This window comes from Leguminivora glycinivorella, chromosome 4 (genome assembly GCF_023078275.1).
Source record: "Leguminivora glycinivorella isolate SPB_JAAS2020 chromosome 4, LegGlyc_1.1, whole genome shotgun sequence".
Classification (NCBI taxonomy): domain Eukaryota; kingdom Metazoa; phylum Arthropoda; class Insecta; order Lepidoptera; family Tortricidae; genus Leguminivora; species Leguminivora glycinivorella.
The window spans coordinates 23,617,129-23,642,153 of record NC_062974.1 but is presented as its reverse complement, the minus strand read 5'-3'; the positions used below and the strand labels follow the sequence as shown (position 1 = coordinate 23,642,153).

The 25,025-nt window shown below is 39.2% G+C and overlaps 3 protein-coding genes across 3 annotated transcripts; 2 read left to right on the top strand and 1 right to left on the bottom strand.

Moving 5' to 3' along the window:
* Window positions 1-4,442: 4,442 nt before the first annotated feature.
* Window positions 4,443-5,585, bottom strand: LOC125225255. Its single transcript, XM_048128864.1, has 2 exons — window positions 5,441-5,585; window positions 4,443-4,777 (listed from the first exon to the last, which is right to left on the bottom strand). The coding sequence occupies exons 1-2, from the start codon at window positions 5,583-5,585 to the stop codon at window positions 4,443-4,445; spliced, it is 480 nt and encodes a 159-aa protein (XP_047984821.1).
* A 5,442-nt stretch (window positions 5,586-11,027) lies between these two features.
* On the top strand, window positions 11,028-14,611 carry LOC125225470 (lipase 3-like). The gene is made up of 5 exons (XM_048129210.1): window positions 11,028-11,147; window positions 11,557-11,752; window positions 12,070-12,446; window positions 13,399-13,563; window positions 13,937-14,611. The coding sequence occupies exons 1-5, from the start codon at window positions 11,058-11,060 to the stop codon at window positions 14,312-14,314; spliced, it is 1,206 nt and encodes a 401-aa protein (XP_047985167.1). The 5' UTR covers window positions 11,028-11,057; the 3' UTR covers window positions 14,315-14,611.
* Window positions 14,612-18,198: 3,587 nt separating this feature from the next.
* LOC125225689 (lipase 1-like) lies at window positions 18,199-23,394 on the top strand. Its single transcript, XM_048129513.1, has 6 exons — window positions 18,199-18,483; window positions 19,089-19,299; window positions 20,557-20,763; window positions 21,458-21,618; window positions 21,853-21,957; window positions 22,646-23,394. Exons 1-6 carry the CDS (start codon window positions 18,424-18,426, stop codon window positions 22,979-22,981), a joined length of 1,080 nt encoding a protein of 359 aa, XP_047985470.1. The 5' UTR covers window positions 18,199-18,423; the 3' UTR covers window positions 22,982-23,394.
* The last annotated feature ends 1,631 nt before the right edge of the window (window positions 23,395-25,025 follow it).

Sequence of the window (25,025 nt, the reverse complement as noted above, 5' to 3'; positions counted from 1 at the left end):
TGGATCACTGAGCCAAAATAGTCAGTTAGTTAGCGGGCCTCTGCTCTGGATGGGCCTGTATTCGTAGGCGCTGTGTCAGTCGCTACGCTCGTAGCTCGCGCTAGCAAGCTAGTAGTTTGTTATGACAAATTAAATTCTATCAGCATATCGGTTGAACATAATACCTGATTCTGTACCGGTCTGAATAGAAAACATTTAGAGCAAAATAAGAAATAAGTTGGTATAGACCGTCAGTAGCATTTTTGTTTTAAACATTATAGATCCAATCCCATTTTATGGAAGAACCAAAATACAAGTAAGAACATCAAACTTTTTCATTTGATAATATCATTGGATGGTCACCCTGGAAGTCATCAGCACCATGCTGTGATGAGACCTTTTCGTGTCATTTTCTCCTTCCTATGTTTTTTTTTGATGATTTTGAATCATAAATATTGAATAGATCAGGATTTCATTTATTTTGATGTTTTATAGTCAGTATTTTGTTCGTGTTGGTGTGGTGAACAATTTTGTGTTTCACTCGATGGCAAAGTTTGTTTAACCTTCGTGCCTTGATACCCTCGCAACGCTCAATATTCCACTTTTTGAACCACTCGCTACGCTCGCGGTTCTTTTTGGAATCTTTCGCTTGCTCAGGTATCAATATTGGCACGTGCGGTTAAACAACTACTTTGCCCCCTTGTAAAACAAATAACTAAAAATCTAGCTGCATTTTTTTGGCCGAACTAAGTCAATCTACTGTCTATATTCTTACTAGCATGACTCCATCGAGTATGTAAACTTTGCACAAACTAATTTAAAAGTCATAAAGTTGTTTTGAATATTTAAGAAGCAGAGTTGGAGACAGTTTATATGGTGTGCGCTAACGTTTACTTAAGGCTGAGTGACATTCTTGCTCCTAGATGTACGTATCCTCTTAGCGGCAGCTCAGATGAAACGTCTTAGTACAGTCGCCATCAGATATACCCGCCCGAGGTGCAAGAAATGATCTGAACACGCCTGTATTGCCATGGCGTTAGAGGCGTGTTCAGATATTTTTGAGTACCTTGGGCGCTCCGATCGTATCTGATCGATCTTCGGCTGCAAGAAATGACTAAAGGATGGCACTCATCATCTTCATCATCAGCCTATCGCAGTCCACCGTTTCCGATCTTCGGCTGCTCGCATCCAGCTGCTACCAGCCATCCTGCGCAAATCGACGCTCCACCTTGCCTGAGGGCGTCCTACACTCCGCTTGCCGAGACGCGGTTTCCACTCAAGAACTCGTTTACCCCAACGGTTGTCGGTTCTACGGCTAATATGGCCAGCCCACTACCACTTCAGCTTGCTAATACGGATGGAAGGATGGCACTACTATAAACTAAAATATACGTGAATATATGTATGAATAACTAAGAACTTTAACATGATTGCCGCAAGAGTGTGTCGCCGCGAGATAGATATCAGTATAAGGACGGGTAGTCTATCTCGCGGCGACATACCCACGCGACAATCATGTGCTAACCCTGTTGGACGAATTAGATTGCGAGTTTGGTTTCCGGTTCACTTGAACCTAAACTCAAATTACCCTATTGCACAGTACAACACAAGGTCAAAAACACATATACTCGTAAACACCTAAATTCAAAATAAACTTACACCAAAATACTATAGTTCCAAAACACCCTAAAAACAAAACGAACTCATCTTGATTATGTACTACTCCCGCGTCACCTAAATGTACTAAGAGTTGAAACTCGGATCAAACTAATCCCATGATAGATTAATCCTAAAATACACCATTCTCTAAAATAAAACAGTCTTAAAACACGCTAGTATCAAAACACCCTAAATTTTCAAAGCTCACTCCTAATTCTAGAACTAGAACACTTAGTTCAGTCAGTATCTGAAGTTGACACACCCTTATTATATTTACAATAAAGTCGCGTCTAGATTGTTTTCATCATTAGGATATTTTAGGGTATTTTGGGACTAGATTGTTTTGAAACTATTGTATTTTGAAAATCGTGTAGAACATGAATCGTGTCTTACGGGAATAACTTGTTTGGGCCTTCTGCTTTTATGACAGTAGGCGATCGTGATAATAGAGAAGTTCGTTTTGAATTTAGACTTTTAGGGTGTTTTGGGACTTGGGTATTCCGGTGTTGGGCTATTTTGAATTTATGTGTATATGACAATATGTATTTTTGACTTTATGTTGTACTGTGCAAAAGGGTAATTTTAGAGTTTAGGTTCAAATTAACCGGAAACCGAGTTTGTGCAGTGCACAACTGCACATTCTGTCAGTCTAACTCTTAACATACTCTAGTATCTAAAGGATAATTTCAAAAATATCGTGCATTTCGCTCGTGATTGCCGATACTTTCGTTAGCGCGAGATAACTCTAGCTCAGACCCTTTAGCACAACTTGCCTTGTCGCGCGCGAGTCCATACATCAAGCGCGACTTCAAGTATGGACTCGCGCGCGACAAGGCGAGTTGTGCTAGAGGGGCAGGTACATCTTTTAGGTATCGACATATGGTGCCAGTTTCGTTTGAAATTACTTGTATGCCTGAAATAAATTAGGACACACAATTCTACGCTCCATTATACACAAAATATTGTAATATAAGACGTACATCCTTTTCAAACATTAATCTTCCGTAAGCCCGTGTTCTTGAGAGCACCGTACGTTGGAGATAAGAAGATGAGTAAACATCAATACTCTTAGATTTCTTTGAACAAGGTAAACAAAGCGATGTTTGTAGGAATGTTTACGGTTTGTTACGGTTTACAATACGTTTATCTTTGTCAAGATGAATCAAATACCTAAGAAATATTGTTCACATCCATACTAATATTATAAATGGGAAACTGTGTGTGTCTGTTTGTTTGTCCGTCTTTCACGGCAAAACGGAACGACGAATTGACGTGATTTTGAAGTGGAGATAGTTGAAGGGATGGAGAGCGACATAGGGTACTTTTCGTCTCTTTCTAACTCCCCACTTACCTAAAACGGAGGGTAAAGTTTTATGGAACATTCCGAATTTTCGAATTTAACGCGAGCGAAGCCGCGGGCAAAAGCTAGTAGATACATAATAACCTAACCTAACCACAAAATTAAAATTTTGAAAAAACCCCCGACTGCGACATAGTAGACCGATTTTCATGAAACATAGCTAAGAACACTCCCGAGTCTCCCGACTAACTCAGTTTTCAGACCAAAAAAACTAAATCTAAATCGGTTCATCAGTTGGGGAGCTACGATGCCACAGACAGACACACACACAGACAGACGGACAAACAGACAGACAGACAGACACACAGACAGACACGTCAAACTTATAGCACCCCGTCGTTTTTGCGTCGGGGGTTAAAAATAGTAGTAGTAGTAGTAAAACACTTTATTGTACCAGAAAATAATACAACACACAGGAAAAAGAGCTTATTTAAAAATAATGTTTTGAATGCAAAAGGCACTCCTTCAAGAGCGATTTATAGTCCATCGCCAACTACATCACGTCTCTTTTATTTACACAGAAGGGACTATCTTTCGCTCGTTTTTATCGACGATGACTCATCGCTTAAGACGACACAGGAGGGGTTAATTCTCCATACAAACGCTCTCGACTGTTTCCTCCCTGCTTTTTGAAGATAGACCAATGATTTTTTGAACAGAGATTTTTTTTATCTGTGTCGGATCGTTTTGATTTTTTGATATCCTTATTTTTAAAGACGCTAGAGACCATCAAAAATTTCCAAAAACGGCCTTATTGATTATGGCGCAATAAAGGTGTGGTATTCAAAATTGGTAACAATTAGCCAAAAAAACTAAACGTGAGACAAACAAAAAATCTGTGTCGGACAGATTACTTCATTGTTAGTCAGATTCTCAAATTTCATTACGATTGATTAAGTTTTGAAGGAGGAAACAGTCGAGAGCGGAACCTCGATTTTAAAGATGTTTTTCGCAATATCTTTTAACCCAGTCGTTCTGAATGGAAATTTTTTTGCGATAAATCTGGTTATTAACACTAGTATAAATAATAAATAAATAAATAAAATAAATAAATATTATAGGACATTCTTACACAGATTGACTGAGGCCCACGGTAAGCTCAAAAAGGCTTGTGTTGTGGGTACTCAAACAACGATATATATATATAATATATCAATACTTATATACATAGAAAACATCCATGACTCAGGAACAAATATCTAACTAGTATATTTAACTAAATTTCCAAAATTGAAAGGGGGCTCCTTTCCATTTTAGCATTTTCGCTCCTGTAGTGTCTTAATCGCTTTTGGTGACACAAGTGCCTTTGCCATCCAAAATAGAATAGTTTTCCGTACAACGCATGCAACAGGCAAAACAGGACATGTTTTCTTGTGACCCTATGACTTGAACTGGTCTAAAAATAATAAACAATTTAAATAAACTTGTATATAATCTAAAAACCTTAGTACAACCTTCTTAAATCAGACCAAAAATTATTCTTTTTCATTTTCCTATAAACTGTTGCAAAATATCCTAAACCGGCAAAAAATGTCACAAAAGAGAGCAAAATACAATTATTCACGCCTGTCATCAAAGTACTAAGAGCTACATATAGAACCATTATGATGATATGGAATGTAAGATACCAACTGTAGACGTTGAAGATAGGAGTATGTCTCTTGGCGAAGGAGATGACCAGAATTGAGGCGGCCACGATCAGTTGAAGGTACAGGATTGCCAGGATAGCTTGTATTATGTATCTTGTTATGATTTCTGTTTGTTCGTAAGTTGCGTAATCTAAAACAAGATTAGTTTGTAAATAAAGCGCTTTAATTTACAAAATACAAAGCAGAGAGACCGATGGCCGTTGGGGCGGAAAGGTTCTCGAGTGGCGACCGCGTACCGGAAGGCGAAGCGTGGGTAGGCCCCCAACAAGGTGGACTGATGACCTGGTGAAGGTCGCAGGAGTCCGCTGGATGCGGGTGGCGCAGGACAGGTCATTGTGGCAATCTTTGGGGGAGGCCTATGTCCAGCAGTGGACATCTTTCGGCTGATATGATAATGATGATGATGATGAAAGCAGAGAGTGTCCTTAGTTGACGTCGCCCCACTGCACGCCCCGCCAAACGCTGCGCTCCAAGCGTCCACTCAGGCTAAGACAGCGTAAAAACCTGGACCACTACGATACCATATAAATATAACAACCACTAACGATCAGCCGCATACCAAACGACCTGTGGGCCAAGAAAAGTACCGAATGGACACCAAACATAGTGCGGCGTGACGGCAGACCGCGAAGGAGATGGCGGCACGATCTTAAGATCAGCTTAACGTCTTTCGAAAAGATTGGCCAAGCATTGCCTTAAACCGAGACGCGTGGAAGAAAGAGAGGGAGGTCTGTGCCCAACAGTGGGACACAACAGGCTAACAAATAATAATAATATAATAATAACCACTAACCTATCTCCGTAGACATGAGTAAAAGTAAAGCTGTAAACGTGACCAAAGGAATAACAGCAGAAAACGAGACCCAGTAGAAAGATCTTTTCAAAGCCACACAATAATCACATGGTATCTCTGAAGAATCTTCAATAAAAATCGCCATAGCAAAATATTTGTATAAAATTGACAGATGACAATTATATTGACTTTTTGGACTATGGTTTTAACGTATATGCATAGGATTTATTTCATTTATTCAATATGGCAGCCTCGTGGGCCTTTGGCAATGACAAGTGTATTACATAGATATAAAAAACACCGATGTGTGCATGTAAGTGATTAGGCCTTCACGTTGCACTGGAGGATAGCTGGAGCAGCAGTACAAAGCATGATGGCGGCCAGGATTTAAGCAGGATCTAAATAACCTGTCATTCTGACGACCGATCTGGCTCAAGCGGTAGTGACCCTGCCTGCTAAGCCGCGGTCCTGGGTTCGAATCCCGGTAAGGGCATTTATTTGTGTGATGAGCACAGATATTTGTTGCTGAGTCATGGATGTTTTCTATGTATATGTATGTATTTATCTATTTAAGTATGTATATCGTCGCTTAGCACCCATAGTTACAAACTTTGCTTAGTTTGGGGCTAAGTTGATCTGTGTAAGGTGTCCCCAATATTTATTTATTCTGTACTTAATATTGTCTTCGGTTACGTCATTATACGCGATTTAATCCGTTTCTATAGTTTTATTTTATTATTCTGTACTTGTTTTGTATACTTTCATGAAGCATACCATATCAGTATATGAGACAGATGTAGCTACTACTACTACTAGATATGCTTTTTGTGGTGATTTTGTGTAAATAATTCTCTGTTTTTGTTATTTTCTAAGTGTAGTTTTTTCACTGTTGTATTGTATGTATTGAATAAAAATGATTTCTATTTTCTTCTCTACTGGATCTTCAATCAGTACCGCGGTATCGCTTTTCTCTCCATCGTTCGTGAAAATTATATGGTTTAGTGACCAACTGGCTATCACGCATATATTTTCGTAATTTCCATTATGTTCGGTGTCATAATGACGTCACGCACCATCAGGGGGTTTCTACAATCTATGAGGTAGATCGTATATTTCAAGTTTTTAATGACCTCGTTGTCTCTAAAGCCTCCGCCACACATAAAGCGTTTTGATAGCGTAGGGTTAGCGGAACGCAATGATAGCGTTGCGCCGGACGAACGCTGGCGTTCCGCTCGCAATCCGCGCGCATTCAGCTCGCAATCCGCGCTCGTTAGTTCCCGCCGGCGTCCGCTGGGCACAACGCCAGCGTTCATCCGGCGCAACGCTATCAATGCGCTTCGCTGACGCTCCGCTAACGCTCCGCTAACGCTCCGCTTACACTCTCAAAACGCGCATGTGTGGCCGAGCTTTAGGAGTTTTAAATGATTCACGGTTAGTTACATAAGACTTAAAATATTCTGTTTTCAGTTTCCCGTGACGAGATCATGATGCAAGCAACTGCGTCGAAATATCGGGACCTCAATAAAAATCAACAAGGTAATCACTAGGTAATCACAAAGGTCAATATTTTAAGTCTCGTTGTCTCTGCTTTAAAAGTCCAACCAAACCAAACCCAACTTCAGGAAATTTATATAATTTTTGGTGAGCAACTGGCTATCACTCATATATCGCCATAATGGAAAGTGGTGCCATGATGACGTCACATACACGTCATCTATTGGTTTCTACAATCCGGATCCGGAGTAGATCCTATATTTCAAGTTTTTTAATGACGCCGTTGTCTCTGCCCTGAAACTTTTTGACTAATGAAGCCATAATGAGGCTCATTATCATGGAATTGGGCCGGTCGTTGCATATTCATTTTTAAACAAATTAGTATATTCATTCATTCTTCTGAATATCGAGAGGGATTTTAATTAACAATTTTATGTCGGGGAATTTTGGAGTTGTAAATATACTGAAAAGTATGAAGGAGAAATAAGATTTTTGGGGCAAGTTATTTAAAAAAAAGAGTTATTATTATTCAACTAGAGTGTACGGTCCACATACCGCACATTGCCATCTCAGCGAAATTACTTACAATTGCGTAAAGCATTAGAATACGAGTCAGTTCACGTGCATAATTACCGCCCATCACGCGTGTTCTCATTAGCATTTTCATTCATTATTTCGCGCTTTTATACTTAAGGTATTTTAGTGACAATAAAGTGTTTCGGCAATAGTAGTGTTATCATTACATCAAGCAACCAACAGAATATAACTATACGACTATGCAAAATATACGATGCAACATTTGATTAAATATAGTTTCAGCTTAATGTCTAATTTGCATGCTGCCAAAAGACAGCTAAAAAGTTGGGACACACAATTATGTAAGACCTAATATGACCTATATCATATGTTACCATGGAAGTTGCTCCACCGACAAGAGTCCAACTCTTAAATGAAGCTGATGATGGTACTATCAAGCGCAAAATCAATTTTGGGAAGGCGGTAGTGGCGGGCTCAGTGGATTGGCCCCAAAATGATCAGCTTCTGTAGTTTATGCTTATCCGAGCGCATTTATGTGTCCTAACAGATAGTGCGAAAAGATTTGCCTTCGCAGTGTTGTCACATACAATTTGAACAAAATGGTAGACCAGGGTGAAAAAATAGGTAGAAACTGGTAGAATTAGAAACGAAAAATAGGTAGATCTACCTGTTTTAATACCATCTAAGGTAAGTCCAGTTTTAATGATTAAAAATGCTTCTAAACTATTAAAAATATATTTATTGGTTTACTTGGTGAGTTCTTTATGGTGTTTATACATGTTTTTGTTAAAATATTTTAAACACAAGCTAGCGTCTCCGAGAGCTGCCACTGTCAGGCTGTCAGAAGTGTCAGTGTCATGTCATTGTCAAATGACACTGTCACTGTCACTACCAGGCTGTCAGTGTCAAAACTGTCAAACATCAAGATTTTCAAGCTGACAGCCACAGATTATTCACTAAACACGTTCCGATTTAAGTAAAATGCTGTAATTATAAGACAGGTAAAACTTAATTTCGTAACACGCATGGAGAATTTTCTACAATAGTAATATTTTAGAAAATAGGTAGATTTAGGACCGAAATAGGTAGACAGGTAGACGGGAGGCAAAATAGGTAGATCTACCTATAAATAGGTAGATGTGACAACACTGTGCCTTCGTACTGTTACGGAAACGTACGAACGTGTTATGCTATTTCAGTCAGTCTCAGTACAAAATGTAGACATTGACGAAGGAAACCCTTTTCGCACTACATCTGTACCTAATATAATAATGAATTATGTGGCATAGCTAGTACAAGTATCTATAGAATCAAGTGAAAACCGAAATTCCACCGAACTATTCGATCAACTGTCGGGAGACCGCAGCTGGCAGCGGTTACATAGGACTGTGAGGAATGGCGCTGAATTCCGAGTCTGTGTAATTTGTCTCTAATCTGTAATACACTATTTACATTCAAATAATGTCAAATTGATTTGGTAATTAAAATTTTGAAAAAACCTCCGACCGCGACATAGTAGAGTTTCATGAAACATGGCTAAGAACACTCCCAACTAACTCAGATTTCAGACAAAAACAAACTAAATCTAAATCGGTTCATCTGTTAGGGAGCTGTGGCATCGGCCACAGACAGACACACACACAGACAAACAGACAGACAGACAAACAGACAAACAGACAAACAGACAAACAGACAAACAGACAGACAGACAGACTTATAAGACCCAGTCGTTTTTGCGTCGGGGGTTAAAAACGTCACTTCTGTGGTCCATTATTACAAAAGTTCACGACTCTGGTACAGTCGAGTTCATAAATATTTGTACTTACATTTTTTCACCTTATTGCATAGAGTTAAGGTAGAGATTTTTTTTTTTAGTTTAAATAGAAAAAAATGAACGAGAGAATGAAATTAATGAGAGAAATGTACATATATTTATGAACTCGACTGTACATTTGTAATTTTGTATCCTGCTTTTCTTATTTGGGTCTCAAGTATTAAAAAAATGTTCCCTCCTGTAAGAAAGCAGCAAAAAATGCCATGTCGCAGGAGATATAACCAATTAACCATACTTACTATAAAATCTGTATGACCTACTCGTATATTTACTTGTATCTCCATGGGAGGAATGCCTATCTCAAAGGAGTCTCAAGATCCCAATAGGGCCGGTTTAGACGGTACGAGTTCTCGCACACGAGTTTCAGTACCAACACCAACAATGTGGCTTTTGATCAGCCAGTTCAATTGGATGTAACTCCAGCAAACCGTACACTGAGAGAAATTTGCATTGTGAATTTAACAAGTTCGACTTGTTGCGGGTTTATCCGTTTGAAACAAAACTATTTTAGTAAACGAAATACCTAAATCACAATATTGATGATACAAGTCGAATTTGTTTGAACAACAAGGTCAAACTTGTTAAAAGACATTTGATTGAATCAGCAAAACATATGTTTAAAACAATAATATGTGTCATGTTGCTTTTATAAAATCGACTTGTTGATTCAAATATACTTTTGATTCAAATGACGAGTAACTTGTAGAAAATGTAGAATGTACTAGTTACACTTAACAAAATCTAACTTGTTTGAATCAAAGAGCACGTAGGCGCTATTTTAACAAAAAAAATTGTTGAACGTACATGAAAACTGGTTGTTTTTTCTCTCAGTGTAATGTAACTAAAATCGCATGCGAGTTCGCGCACCACCTAAGGCAGCGTCCCCACTCAGGTGACGCATGTCTCGCGGCACGCGCCACGCCGCCGCCACGCCGCCTGGGGCGCGTTTTACGTCCTTCCTATACAAAATGTACTGAGGAGACGTTTTTTGAATTACATTCAGGCAGCGTGGCGGCGACGTCCGTTCCGCGCCGCGAGAAATGCGTCGCCTGAGTGGGGACGCTGCCTAAACGAGCCTTTAAAAACAAAATTTTGATCTGATACCAATATTTTGATCTGATAGCATCAAAACCAAGTTCGCTGCTAAACAGTCTAAACGATAATCGAATGAATGGCATCGTAACCTAAGCGACTATAGCGTCTATAGCAGAATACTCCCAAGAGCACGCAGATCGCATAATATATCGCATAATAGATCGGATTTTATGACAATCGAATATCCGGATTTATGTAAAATCGATACCGCTGTATGATGTACCTACATATTAAGTAGTCGTAAAGTTTATTTTATAGGTAGGGACTGTAATGGTAGAAAGCATGTTAGGCCAAATTATGATACAACCCATGTATGGAAAGAGGAAATGAACCCGTTGAGCAATTTAAAAAAAAACATAAGGTACAGCGGGGCAAATTTCGACTGGGGGCCATTATAACTAATCCATTTTTTCCATTAATTACACTATGATGTTGAGTTCTACATGAACCTACTGAACACGACTACCATATATAACCGGTGGACACTCTATTTATTTAAACGCAAACATTGTAAAACATGGAAAAAATTACCAATAAGATAAAGATCTTCAATAACATTAATTAAAGATCTTGCTGATAATTTCATCAGATAAAGCATTAATAAATACTTTGAGTTGAAAACAAACGTCGCCATTTTGCAAAACGAAAGTGTCCAAAATGGAGGTGCGAGTTCTAGTCGTGGTGTTGCTAGGGGTGTTAACGGTGTCTGCCAGGACTGATGTCCTGGAGAGGAGGAACAATAGACTTGTAAGTTTAGTGCTTAAATTCAAACTTGGGGTTTGTTAACAAGTCATGGAGCGTAGCATACTTATTAGGTGTCAAATTGGTGGACTGAGTCTGAAACAACACGCTTCAAGATCCAAATCGTTGATTTTTATCGGAAGGTGGCTAAGCTCCTTGGTTCTTTGGTCCTAGTCTTCTTAGACTCCCATATTTCCTCATAATTAAGGACCAACCAGATGGGCTTATTGGGTTGTCTACCTGGTTTACATGGCTGCTTTCTTCTAAATTCCCGTGTCATTTCCTCAATCTAGCCATCAAACCCAAAACTCATGCACTTATAAATTAATAGTCACTATTAACTATGTGACTATTAATTTAGCTTTTGATCATGATTCATGATAACAACAATAACCCCAAGATAAACTATTTTCAGATCGACAGAATTAAGTCACAAGGTTATTCCGCCGAACTCCACCGAGTGGTCACAAAAGACGGCTATGTTCTGGGCCTGCATCGCATACCCCATGGGAAAAACGGGTCTCCGGGACCGAGGCCTGTCGTCTTCGTGATGCACGGTCTCATGAGCGCCTCCAGTCACTTCGTGCATTTAGGCTCCGAATATGCCCTTGGTAAGCAATTAGGGACTCCAAAAATACTTTGAAAGGTCCACAGAAATATACGATATTACCAGATAAGTTCGAGGTGTTCTTGTCTCTCTAGAATAATAATGGAAGAATAAAGAATGGAATAAATATTTCAAGCGTTTCGGACTTTGATTAGTCTGTTTGATAAGACGAGCAACTTACAATTTGATAAAAGGAAACTCTAAATATACAGAGGCATACGACATGTCTTTGGAGTTCACATTTCCTACCGTTCATTTCATTATTAAAAGACTATCATTTACATCACCTTTTGAATTATTAACCGTACGTGTTTATTCCAGCATACAACCTGGCTGACGCTGGTTACGACGTGTGGATGGGCAACCACCGCGGCAACAGATACTCCCGCGAACACGTCTCCCTCAACCCTAACGACTCCGTAGAAAAGTTGGAGTTCTTCGACTACAGCTATGAAGACGTCGGACTCATCGACTTGCCAGCGATGATCGACTACGCACTGGCAGCCTCGAGGCAGGAGAAGCTGCACTACATCGGACACTCCCAGGGAGGAACAGTCTTCTTAGCCCTAGCTTCGTTGGACCCTGAGTATAGTAACAAGAAGATCGCGAGCGCTCATCTGCTGGCTGGTGTTGGATATTCGGATAATTTCCCGTCTGCCCCGTTGAAGAAGGTCTCAGATTTTGGAGGCATTATCTACGTGAGTATTTTGGTAACCCTTTTTCAAGCAAGCGGCAAATCACACATAAACTCACGCCTGAACTCCCAAAAGAGTTAGGCAAAGCCGATAATGAAACTGCTCAAGTTTCAGTGTCATACTTAATGTGTTAATTAAGGGGTTGAAAGAAAACGAAAGTATGACATTGCAGGACTCATAGGTCACAATAAGGGTACACTATCAGAAAATCAGCAAACCTGTCAAAAAACTAATAATCCTTAATGTGGTCAGATCTTATCGTTTAATTAACAAATAATCGCCAAAAATTAAATAGCAACATCATGAAAAAGTCACACTCAATCATCTATCACAAAGTAATCAATTTTACTTGACATTTTAATGAAGTGATTAAATTCTATGATCACCTCATCAATGATAATGATAAGTAATTTGTCCGATAAGGTACTTAAATACAAACAAAAGAGATTTGCGAGGCGTCACTCGTATTTACTTTTTAATCGACTCCAAAAAAAGGAGGAGGTTCTCAATTCGACTGAATGTTTTTTTTTGCTACAGGCAAATTTTAGCGCTGTTTGTAAACTACTGATAAAATTTTAAAACTTAAATAAATCACATATATGAAAGAAAAAGTGAGCAAGACCTCGACGCTGGAGTCGAACCAGCGTACTCTGCAATCGCGGCAGATGCCTGCCGCGAGAATACTCTCACGGCAACCTAGCCGGTCTAGCCGAAATGACAACCGTTGACGTTAGATATCGATCTAAAAGCAGTCTGGCTCTGTCGCGCCAATAAGGAAGAGCGATAGAGATAACGATATTATCGTGAGCATTTGTGCATTCAGTTAGGTCACAGGTGCTTAAGTCAAAATTATCTCCCATATGAGTAAATAATTAACTACAGAACAACTAATAAACAACTACTAGAACGGTATGGTCTCTAGGGTAAAATTAATTAACATTTTGATGTTTTCCAGACTTTGGGTAGCCGCTTGGGAATAGTGGAAATATCGTTTGACGCGTTACGACGGTCTGAGCGGCAGGCAGTTGAGGCAATGGAACAAGATGGAGTCGTGGATTTCTGCGCTGGCGATGGGGTGTATAAGGCATACTGCGAAATGATCGGAGTTCCCTATTTATTGGTAAGTTCATTTTTGTAAGTTTACTGAATCGATTCTGTATGATACCCATCTTGAAATCTATCTTTGAGCTAATCATATAGGTACTGAGGTAGTGTTTTGCATTTACTCATACTTAAATATTTAAGCTTTCTACCCGTTAACATTTGTAATTTTTATCAGCAGCATTTAAATTGAAATTATCACATTATCAGTAAATCTACATGTCCTCAACACTACACATACCAGATTGTATAAACTATCAATAAAACAATCTTGAGATAAACTACAATGTAGTGGCAGTACGCTCTGCAGTATTTCTTCCTGATTGCGCTCTCGAAACTTGCCAATTGAATATCGAAGCACCAAAGACTAAAACGTGCACCTTTATTTTCAGGGTGACCGTCTAAGCCTTCCCGTCGTTCCTGAAATGGGCGGTGCATCGCTGAAGCAACTGGCCCACTTCGCCCAAAACATCAAAGATGGGAAATTCAGACGTTGGGACTACGGACCAGTCACCAATCTTCGAGTCTACAGATCTTTCATTCCCCCATCATTTGACCTTAGGAAAATCACCATTGATGTCACCATGCATTATTCTCTTAGCGATATCGTCTTGAACGAGCTAGATGTATTGGCTATGGCCGCTGTAATGCCCAATAGCAAAGCCAGGAAAATCGAAAGAGATACGTTTAAGCATGAAGATTATATTTTCTCAAAAGATTCTAAGGAATTGGTGAATGATCATATAATTGAAGCATTAAACCAGTTTTGAGCCTAATCATGACTGCAATTTGTTACTGTTTGTGGCGTTACCAAGCAAAAGTGTTACTTTGTCGCTTGGTGGACGCTTGTTCGTCTAAAAACAGGAGAACAAAGTTCGTCCTAACGGTAAACGTCAAAATGGGACCTACGGACTACATTTCAAAACACTTAAACTTGACAAGTATAGTATTTTATGCAACTGATGGTTAAAAGAGGTCAAAAAAGGTGAGTGGCGTGGGTAACAATTTGAGGCGAAGCCGAAAATTGTTAATAAAGACGCCACGAGCATTTTTTGACTCAGTTAAACACCGTTGCATACAATACTTTTTCTACGACCAAGCACTTATTTTGAAAGAAAATTATAAATCAACAAATACCTACTTTCAGACATCTTAGTTATCTAGTGGACCGCCTACCATTTTGAATATGCAGTTTGAGTGCAAACATGAAAATAAAACTATCTATGGTATGGTTCTTTGAAGCCTGGCCACTAAGACGAATCGAGCCGAGTTGAATCGAGTTCTCATACATTTGAATACGATTCGACGCGTCGCCAATGAACGCAGCAGAAAACGAAGGAGTCTCGACTCTGCGAATTGGTTTGTTAAGTTGGTAGCAATGTATTTACTGAACTGTAACAGCTATATCGTGCTACTTCTACTAAATGTTTTCAGGGTATAGACTAGATAGACTTGTCCTGACATCTTTTATGTAGGGTTTTTAAGTTCTATGCACGACCTTGTAACTCACGAATAACAGTACGGGAGTAGAAAAAATATATATGACTGATATGTATGTTAATTATTTATTTCTTGTTTTGTTTCAATATAAAATTTGAAATTACGTGTATTATATTATTTACAAAAACACGTTTACACAATTACAGTCAGGGGGCCGATTTCTGAGTCTCACGGCGTTCGAATTCAGAAAAGTGTCACTGAAAATAATAGGCAATACACCGTTTTCAACCAGTATTTTAGTGACAGTGAGACTCAAAATCGGCCCCCAGGTCAGCAACCTTAAACTTTTCCCTGCTTACATAATATTATAAACCTTGAACTACTTACTGGTTGTAAGTACAAAATTGTGGGTCGAAACATCGGTTGTGCTGAAAAGTGGTATTGCGCCTATGAAAACTTAAAGACAATAATTCAATTTGAGAAAAATATTTCCATCAATTAAGAGGGGACGTGAGATACTTTACTATTTTATTTAAGATATGCTTTCCGGGATAAAAACTAACCTAAGCTATTCACCGCTCCTCAAATTATCTCTGTACCCAACAAAATTGGTTCAGCGGTTTGAAAAAGTGACACACTGGACACAATAATAATAGTAGTTAAGTAAATATCATTCAACATGTTAATATCCGATTTTACATGCTTTAAATACCATACAATGTATATCGCTTAATGCTTCTCGGACCATTACCAACTCATCATGACTAAGTGGCATGCATGCATCCGTCTGCTACGCGCATTTATCAACTTGCATCCCCACTTAGCAAGAACGACGTAAGCGCCATGCTTTTCCTATAGAGTTAAGATCTTTTGGGATAGCAGGAAGTGTATCTGCTTCATCAATTTCGCTGGCTTACTACGCCAGCATATCTGTGAGGATATAGCCACGATGACGCGTACTGACATGAATTATTGTCGAGATACTGTTTCAGAGAAGGAAATTTATAATAAAATAAGAAACGTGGGTATTCCCGAATCGTCATAGGTCTTGGGATATAAAAAAACTATGGAAACGTATTATGTATATCGCGTAATGGTGAATTTATGTGTCCTATGTTTCGGACCCATTACAACCTTCATCAAGGGTGAACAGGCATCTTCTGGGCGAGCTCACTCCATCTTAGGCCACGTAGTCTATGTATGACCAAGAGTAAGCCCATTTATAATGTAAAAAAAATAGCTTTCGTGGTCAACGGGAGTGTATAATTCGTTTCCATAGTTTTATTTCATGAGTCAGTATTGCGCTAATCGAAGACAACATTATCTTGTCAAGGGTTTGATTCCCGTCTTGGCCTCCGGTGGTAAAGTGTTTTGTTACCTGTAACAAAAAAAATACATGTTAAAAATGGCGATAGTACAAATTCTCCAAAACCTTTACAATAAGGGATAGGTATACTTCAGGTGTCACAACTACGTACAGTAAATACTAGTAGTTTCAAATGTGTATAGACACTAGCAGCGGCTGGTCCATACAAGCCGATTCCCACCGGCTTGCCTAAAATTTATTACTAGTAAAATACCTAATGTTAAGGTAGGTTTATTTTTGCTCAGTGTAGCCTAGCAGAAATTTTCACCAGCCGCCACTGATAGACATATACACTTAGGGCAAAGTTTGATTTTCTATACTCCTTATAGTACAACTCAGTTACAGAACATGTTTTTAAAAATCTTGAGACCGAGTTGCTGCCTTTGCAACTATTAGCATTCTACCTTTACACACCTAGTCAATCGTTTAAGGTTCCTTTTAAAGTATCACACATACGACCATTCAAAAACACGCTTCTCAATTGATCACACCGACGTCTCAAGCCGCGCGAGCATTTTTCTCACCAACTACAAGCATGTTCTATCGACACCCTGTCAAACGAACTCGGAGCTCCGACTATCATTCTTAACTCAACTTTTAAAAGGATAAGTTAAAAACTGCTACTGGGATAAGTTAAGAACTGCTACCGGGATAAGGTGAGAATTTCCTGCTTCTGAAGCGATGTTTTCAAGTGGAGCGGGATTGTAGAAGTAAACTACGGGTGAACATACACACAATAACGCCTATATTCCATTAAGGGGTAGGTAGAGCACATGAAACTACTCAAGTTTCAGTGCCACTCTTGGCAAATAAGGAGTTAAAAGAAAAGGAATTTGTGACGGGAGAACAGAAGACTAAAAATCCGATAAAGTTGATTATTGTGTTTTACTGATTATCAGATCTATATATTTTACTAAACATCAAATAAACCGTGACGTCACTCTCGAGACCTGAGGAAGCCGAATTCACAGTTCACATGAACTGCTTAAGTTACATTATTTTTAGTCAAGCATAAATTTGGAATACCCTTCCACGCGCCAATGGTTTTGACTAGGGTTGCAAAAAAACCGTGAAAAAAATTTTTTTTTTCTGGAGTATTTTTTTTTTTTCTAAAGTACGAAATCTCAAAATATGCAAAGCAATTAATACTTTAAACGGTTTTTTAGACTTAACAACTATTAAACATATTTTATCAAATAACTTTAATTTCTGGTCTTATAAAAGTAACATTTACGAAATCTGTAGTTGGTAGTTATCACTATTTACTGGCAACTCCACGCTGCATCGGGGCTCCTTATTATTAACAAAACCGTTATTGTCGAACTATTTGTTCATCTGAAAAAAAAAACATAATTAGATAAAAAAACAATGGTACTCGGTTTTTTTTTTATGTGAACATTTGGTTTTTTTCTATTTGCAACCCTAGTTTTGACCAACTGGGCCACAGAGACCTCAGGTCACGCTCACGAGGGTTGCAGGTTGTCCTGCCGGGAAATGAATTTTCCAATTTTTTTTTCATTAAAAAAATATTATTGAGTCACAATTGAATTGGAGCTGAAAATGTTTTAAAACTTGATCAACTTTAAGTGGATTTTAACACGGCTTTTGATAAAGTTGGCGCTTTGGACTGTGATTCTCCGAAATGCTGATTAAAAAATTAATAGGTAATACAATGTTAATATCGAACATTCGATAACTTTTTTATTACGAATTATAGGTTAATGAAGAAGGTACGTAATAATTAGCTTTTCAAGTGGAAATGGTAATTACCTAATGCACGATTGTACGAAACGAAAGAAATTTTGTTTTAGAATCTGCAGTTAATGAGGAAAGTCAAACATATTACAGTACTCGCACTCGCCCCGTAGTGTCCATCCACTCTTTTAATACATATATGCCAGAAATTGAAGTTGTCAAGTAATTAGCTAACTGGAAACCTGTGCAACTTGCCAACTTATGTGAACAACTTTTCTATAGCATATATGGTGCAAGAAAACAAGTTAATCTAAAGAAAACCGTACAAAGTACTTGAAGAAACATACATAAACCTTAGGACCATAAAAATTAGTCAGTATGCGAGTTGCAATATTGCTTTGCCTACTCTTCATTCGTAACGGCGAAGGACTAGATTTGGTGAGTAACTCAAATTGATCCTATTATCTTAAAGGTTGCTGTGTCAGTGTTTTAATCGGAAAAATTTGAATTCAGAAATGAGGAGGCACAGTGACATTTTATCCCGCCAGGCGGCGCCTGTGCAAGTTTCTAGGCATGTCACTGTCATTCGTATTTGGGAGAGATAAAAAACACATCATCTTCTCGCTCTCACGTATGCTATGCAATGAACTAATTTATTTATTTTTTTAATCGTATGGCATGAAAATAGGCAAATAACAAGTTTTATACAATAAAACCAGTCAAAAAGAATATATACAAATATAAAAGCTATAGGTCAACATTTAGACAATTGAGCCACTCTGCTGCGTCTGGACTCTGGAGTGAGTTGCAGTAGGTCTTCATTAGCCCCGGTGTATGAGTGCAGAGGGCAGCGTTGGATGATGTGGTCCATGGTTTGGATGGACTAATAGGGTGGCGCCATCTGTCATAACCTTTGAGTGTGCCTCCTGATTCTAAGCATCTTTTTCTGTGATTCTCTTTAATGATGCCTAAAAACCCAATAGTATAGATTTGATTGCATCTTTACCCAAAATTGATAAATACATAGCCGTATTTTCAAATAGGTACAAGACACAGAAGCTTCAGGGTACAGCATGCAGGTTCATCAGCTGCACTCGGAAGATGGCTACATCCTGATTATGCACCGCATTCCGTACGGCAAGGACGAGACCAAGACGGGGCCGGTAGTTAGGCAGAAGCCGCCTGTCCTTCTTATGCATGGCATCATGGGCTCTTCTGCAGACTTCGTCAATCAAGGCCCGAAGAGCAAATTTGGTGAGACTCAAAAATCAAATCAAGGGTGAACAGGCATCTTCTGAGCGAGCTTACTCCATCGTAAGCCACGTCTTTGCCTTTGGCTAGTCTGTGGTCAAAAGTAAGCCGATTTATAATTTAAAAAAATATATATATTGACCGGGATATACTTAATGCATGCATCACGATCACTGATAACTCTTATTGACGAGTTTATAATTTGTAAAACGGGTGCGAAAAAACTGCAACCGCATGGAATCAGGCGTTACTTTACTGAAATTCATGATAGTCAAAATCTAAATGATTACTTTTATAATCCGCTAATAAATAATTGCGTATCCTCACAGTCTTTGCGGGTTAGCAAAGTATTTTTTATTATTATTATAAATGGGCTTACTCTTGACCACAGACTAGCCAAAGGCAAAGACGTGGCCTACGATGGGGTGAGCTCGCCTAGAAGATGCCTGTTCACCCTTGATTTGAAGGTTGCCGATTTAGATTTATGTTTAAAGTGGAACCTCTTCACTAGTAGGCAGGTTTCGATCCGGGGTCTCCGAGCCGGGTTAACGCCTTCAATCCCTGAGCCATCCCGCCACGGCAAAACTAACCCTTTCTCGACTATTTGCCATCTTAGTAAGACTACGCTTCTTTGATTAATTCTAAGGGCAAGCAGTACGTGATTGGCTCCTATACTTCACTCCTTAACATTCACATACTTACGATACAGGTGGGTATCCTTTGCTTGACTACTTCCACGTCTCAACAACCCTAATAGCTATGTTACGGATACGGACATAAAAGTTTATTATAAGGTGCGCCTGATTTACGAGGAGTTTCCTACGAGTAGATCGTTAAAAGCGTAGACATGGCAATTTTTCAGGTAGCTTGAATGTGGTAAAAGATCGAAATAAAGTAAAAAAACACTCTTCTAGAAGAGTTATTAACAAAAACTTATGACACATTAGGTATGGCATATTATTAAAAATATGTTATTCTAGCCATAGGATGATGATAGAAAAATAATACACACTATTAACAGACGAACTCCACTAAGTACTTACTACCAATAATTTAAACACAAAAATTTTGAAAAAAACTCCCGGTATAGAGGGGCGATTTCGATCAAACATGGCTAAAAACACTCCCGACTAATAAAATTCGGAATTCAGCTTTGAAACAATAAACCGTCGTTTTTGCGACGAGGATCAAAAACGAAATTCAAAAACATGTCCTTGAAAGATTTGCAAATCTTAAAATTCTAATATACCGTTTTTACAGCGTTCGTTGTAGCCGATGCTGGCTTCGACGTTTGGCTGGGCAATGCTCGGGGCAACCCCTATTCCCGAGCCCATTCAATCCTCGACCCTGACAACAGCAGTGCGGACTTCTTTAACTTCAGCTGGGAGGAGGTCGCCATATATGATGTCCGCGCTATGGTCGACTACATCCTTGGTGCTACTAGCAGTCCTCAAATACGCTACATAGGTAAAGTTTACAAAGGATTGGTCGTTGTGTGTGTATCGCTATCACTAAAGCGATAATTTCGATACAAATATTCGATCCCGGCGTATTATGCTTCCAATTTTATCACATCCACGTGGATAAGACATCTGTCACTTTCGCACTGACATGCTTGCCAAAGCTTGACGGATACTTTATCCATATCAGATAAATAAGTGAAATTGGAAGCCTGATACGTCGGATTTAGAGCAAAAAATTTCATGCTTACTTAGCCTAAGGCCCACTTGCACCAACCACTTAACTCAGGGTTAGTGGGTTGTCATCTGTCATTTTTTTTAATACCACGTCGGTGGCAAACAGGTGTACGGCCCGCCTGATGGAAAGCGGTCACCATATAAAATGGTACCCACCATAGCTGGTGGGGTGCAAGGGCCCTACGTGTACTAAGCCCATTACTATTATAGCCTAGGGGTGCCATATAATACCCCATTTTGCATGGACAAGTATATACGATGAAATTTCAAATTAACTGAAATCCCTTCAAGAATAATAATATTATATTTTTTTACAAATCCGAGACCTAATATTCGGGCCAAAAAGGGTTAGTTCAAATGTCAAACCTGGAAATTAAGATTTCTTTCGTTGCCTGTTCTTCAGAGGTTCAACATTCTAAAAATTATTTTTCTTTTTTTTTAATTCAAAATCATTTTGTTTTTAGGAGACGCCGAAGGTGGAACTTGGTTCTTAATACTAAACATTCTGAAGCCCGAATACAATAAGAAATTCCAAATGGCACAGCTCCTAGACCCAGTTGGGTATACGAAATACTTCCCTTCGGAAGAGTTGAAACTAGTAGCAGATATGATTGAGCCCCTTTATGTAAGTATTATACTTACTTCTCTGGCTCAGCGACCCGAAGTGGATCTTGGCCTCCGACACTAGACTTCGCCATTCATGCGCCATCTTGGATTCACGCGGACGGATCAATAGCGTCGCTTGGATTGTGACGAAGGAGTTATTAATTAAAATCTCTATAGAACCTTGGAATCAATTTCTTTTCGATAGTTAAAAGTACCTATCAACGTTGGTAAAGATATAAACTTTTTTTTACAGACATATGCACAAGAGTTAGGTATTGCAGAAATATCTTCACTGAATATTCAAGAAAATGTAACCGAAATAAGGGTGACGGGCCAAGTAGCGTTACAGAGTATAGTGGTAAGTACAAATGTTCTAATATTTTCATTTATTTATTAGTTCAATTCTTCAATAAATAATTCGATGAAAATAATTAAAAGGTATGTTTCTAAACCGGATGGTTTCTAAACGGGGATCCGTTTCCTATATTATTAGGTAACTATAACTGTTACTATGTACATAGTTTCGGAGACAATAGGCTGTGACTGTGACGGACGCACAGACAGACTGATCCTGTAAGGGCTCCGTTTTTCCATTTTTGAGGTATGGACCCCAAAAATGCAATATTTTGTTAAGTTTCAGAAGCTAATTCTGTTAAAATTAAAAGTCAGGCCGATATGCTTCCGAAGATTATCCAGCAAATTCTTTCCCTTTATCTTCTTCTTCAATCAAGCGTTTTCTCGGCCTAGCGCCAGAGTCCACTTTCCTGCTCTGTCTTTTCCACTTCGCCCGGTCATCGGCATCATCAGGGGGCCGATTTTTGAGTCTCACTGTCACTAAAATACCGGTTGAAAACGGTGAATTGCCTATTATTTCCAGTGACAATTTTCTGAATTCGAACGCCGTGAGACTCAAAAATCGGCCCCCTGCTGCGAAATTGTTCTCTTTCACAGCGCTTCTTAGGTCTACCGGGGCCGCATGACGGGACTTGACCAATGAGATTGGACAAATTCTTTCCCTTTATAATGTGTTAAAAATTATTTTGCAGTCATACATCGCAAGCTTAGGCGGCTACAGATCCATGGGGACATCTCTCAAGCAACTTGTCCACCTTGCCCAGAACATAAGGGACCAATCCTTTCGCAGTTGGAACTATGGCGAAAAAATTAACAAGCAAATCTATGGCGCTAAGTCTCCTGCTCGATACGACCTCAGCCAGGTCACGGTGTATACCGTATTGTATTACAGGAAAAATAATATTTTTGTACATGAAAACGATGTCAAAGAGATGGCTTTGAATATCAAGAACGCGATAGCTATTGAAATTAATGGAACTTATAGTGAAATAGATTTTGTAGATATCGCAAGGACAACCATAGAATAGCTTGATTTTAAATATATATGTATAACAAGAACCACCTTCATAGGGCCAGTTGCATCAACCACAGTTAAGAGACACATCAACGTCAAGCAAAAGTTGGAAATTCTCATAACAAAAAAAAAATTGCGAACGCAAAATTTGGCAAAAGACGCTTTGGTGCAACCGACCCTCATTTGATGCATTATTAGTCAAAAATTTCCCATGTTGATCAATTTTGTACATTTGATAAATATGTGATAAAATAAGTAAATAGAAACTATTGCAGTACCAGCTGCATTAATTCAGAAAACATTTTGACGCCACATTTTTTATGGTGGTTATTAGTCTCTTTTAGTATCCCAATACTAGATAAAGGCCTCCCCTCGTTTTTTGGTGACCCTGCCTTGCTGAGCCGCGTAAAATAAGTATTAATGCCACAATTTCGTTTTATTCAACCCCTTATTTTCCAAGAGTAGTACTGAGACTTGAGTAGTTTCATGTGCTCTGCCTACCCCTTTAGGTGTTATTCCATGTATTAAGGTTGATAAAGTTACTCGCGTATGTCACAGTTATCATTTAATTCATTTGTTTACAAATATTTAGACATTAGACAATCTTATCTAAACCAATTAAGGTTTGGTTTCCTTATAGGTGCAGCAGTGATAATCACACCACGCACTAGAAATGAGTAACATTACAATCATCATCTTTTATCAGCCCTTTATCGCCCACTGCTGAGCATAGGCCTTTTCTAGTACGCCACTTGTCCCGGTCCTGAGCTAGTCCCATCCAGTAAAGTTGTGACCCACAATTAACAGAGTGGTAACAGCTTACGGATGTAAAGGTGCTGTTACACGGGCAATACAATTGCCAGCAATCCACATACCATTGCCTCGTTTCCTCTATAGTCAATTGGTGCGTATTGAATAAACGCGGCAATGGTATGTGAATGGCTGGCAGTTGTGTTACCGTATGCAGCGCTTGGCATCTTGGAAAGTTGGGGATCACAACATTACAATACATGTCCTAATCCTGTTCTTAAGAGCCCTGGCCTGCTATAGCTGAATGGCATTTATGCGACGCCAAACGCCCACAGAAATGTATTCTCGCTCTGTCGCGCCAATACGCAAGAGCGGTAGAGATAGATAGCTACGAAAAAGATATTATCGTGAAAGTTTCGTGAGCGTTCGTGCATTCAGCTACGCACACAGAACCGCCAGACCTTACTTATTTTACAAATGGGATAACGTAGAGATTTTTCTAAATTTGTTGGAAAATACTCTTAAGAATTGATAATCATCACTTCCATACCATTTCCTCAGGTCAGGGGCCCATTTCTCGAAGCTACAAGTTACAATTTAGAGGTGATTGTCAATGACTAATATGACAAGTGGGAAAGAGATTTCCGCTTGTAACTTGTAACTTTCAGTTTTAAGAAATGGGCTTCATCGTCAAAGGTGTCTGTTTATACTTTTCCATTTTCACATCTGCTAGTGAAACAGATATATTTTTTCAACAACTTGCCGAGTGGGCGGTGGCGTGTCCGAGACAGCCGTAACGAGCCACTCACCGCGCTCTAAGTTCTGAAAATGACTTAAGTTTGAAGTGGACGATAAAGATTTACGCTTTTCTGTAAGTGAAGGTAATCTTACTGCTGAGGTTAGTATTTGATGTGTTGTTGAATTATCGTCTGCACAATACAGGGATTTTTGGTAGTACAATCGAAGGGATATTATGTGACTGAACGGCATGATATCGCACAGGAAAGGAGCGAATGGCGAAGTCTAAATAGCGTCGGAGGCCGAGAATGCCGAGATCCATTTCTGGTCACTGAGCCAGTGCAGTAAGTAAGTATGAGTATTTAAATAAATTATTAGTAGGTTTACTTAATCCCGGCTCGCTAGGTACTAGGCACGAAGAGTTCATTGTCGCAATGCAGGCGCATAGGGTCGACATTATGGCGATAAATGAGACGTGGCTGCGCGATTCCGTTGACAGCCGCGCACCCGCAGTGCCCGGCTACAAACTGAGACACACTCCCAGGCCGCCGGAGGTGCGCTCGCGGGGA

Coding starts and splice junctions, on each gene's coding strand:
- LOC125225255 (XM_048128864.1), bottom strand. CDS start 5,585: ATGGCGATTTTTATTGAAGATTCTTCAGAGATACCATGTGATTATTGT. Junction 4,778..5,440: donor ACTCATGTCTACGGAGATAG/GTTAGTGGTTAT, acceptor ATCTTGTTTTAG/ATTACGCAACTTACGAACAA.
- LOC125225470 (XM_048129210.1), top strand. CDS start 11,058: ATGGAGGTGCGAGTTCTAGTCGTGGTGTTGCTAGGGGTGTTAACGGTG. Junction 11,753..12,069: donor AGGCTCCGAATATGCCCTTG/GTAAGCAATTAG, acceptor TGTTTATTCCAG/CATACAACCTGGCTGACGCT. Junction 13,564..13,936: donor TCGGAGTTCCCTATTTATTG/GTAAGTTCATTT, acceptor CTTTATTTTCAG/GGTGACCGTCTAAGCCTTCC.
- LOC125225689 (XM_048129513.1), top strand. CDS start 18,424: ATGCGAGTTGCAATATTGCTTTGCCTACTCTTCATTCGTAACGGCGAA. Junction 20,764..21,457: donor TCCTCAAATACGCTACATAG/GTAAAGTTTACA, acceptor TTTTGTTTTTAG/GAGACGCCGAAGGTGGAACT. Junction 21,958..22,645: donor TAGCGTTACAGAGTATAGTG/GTAAGTACAAAT, acceptor ATTATTTTGCAG/TCATACATCGCAAGCTTAGG.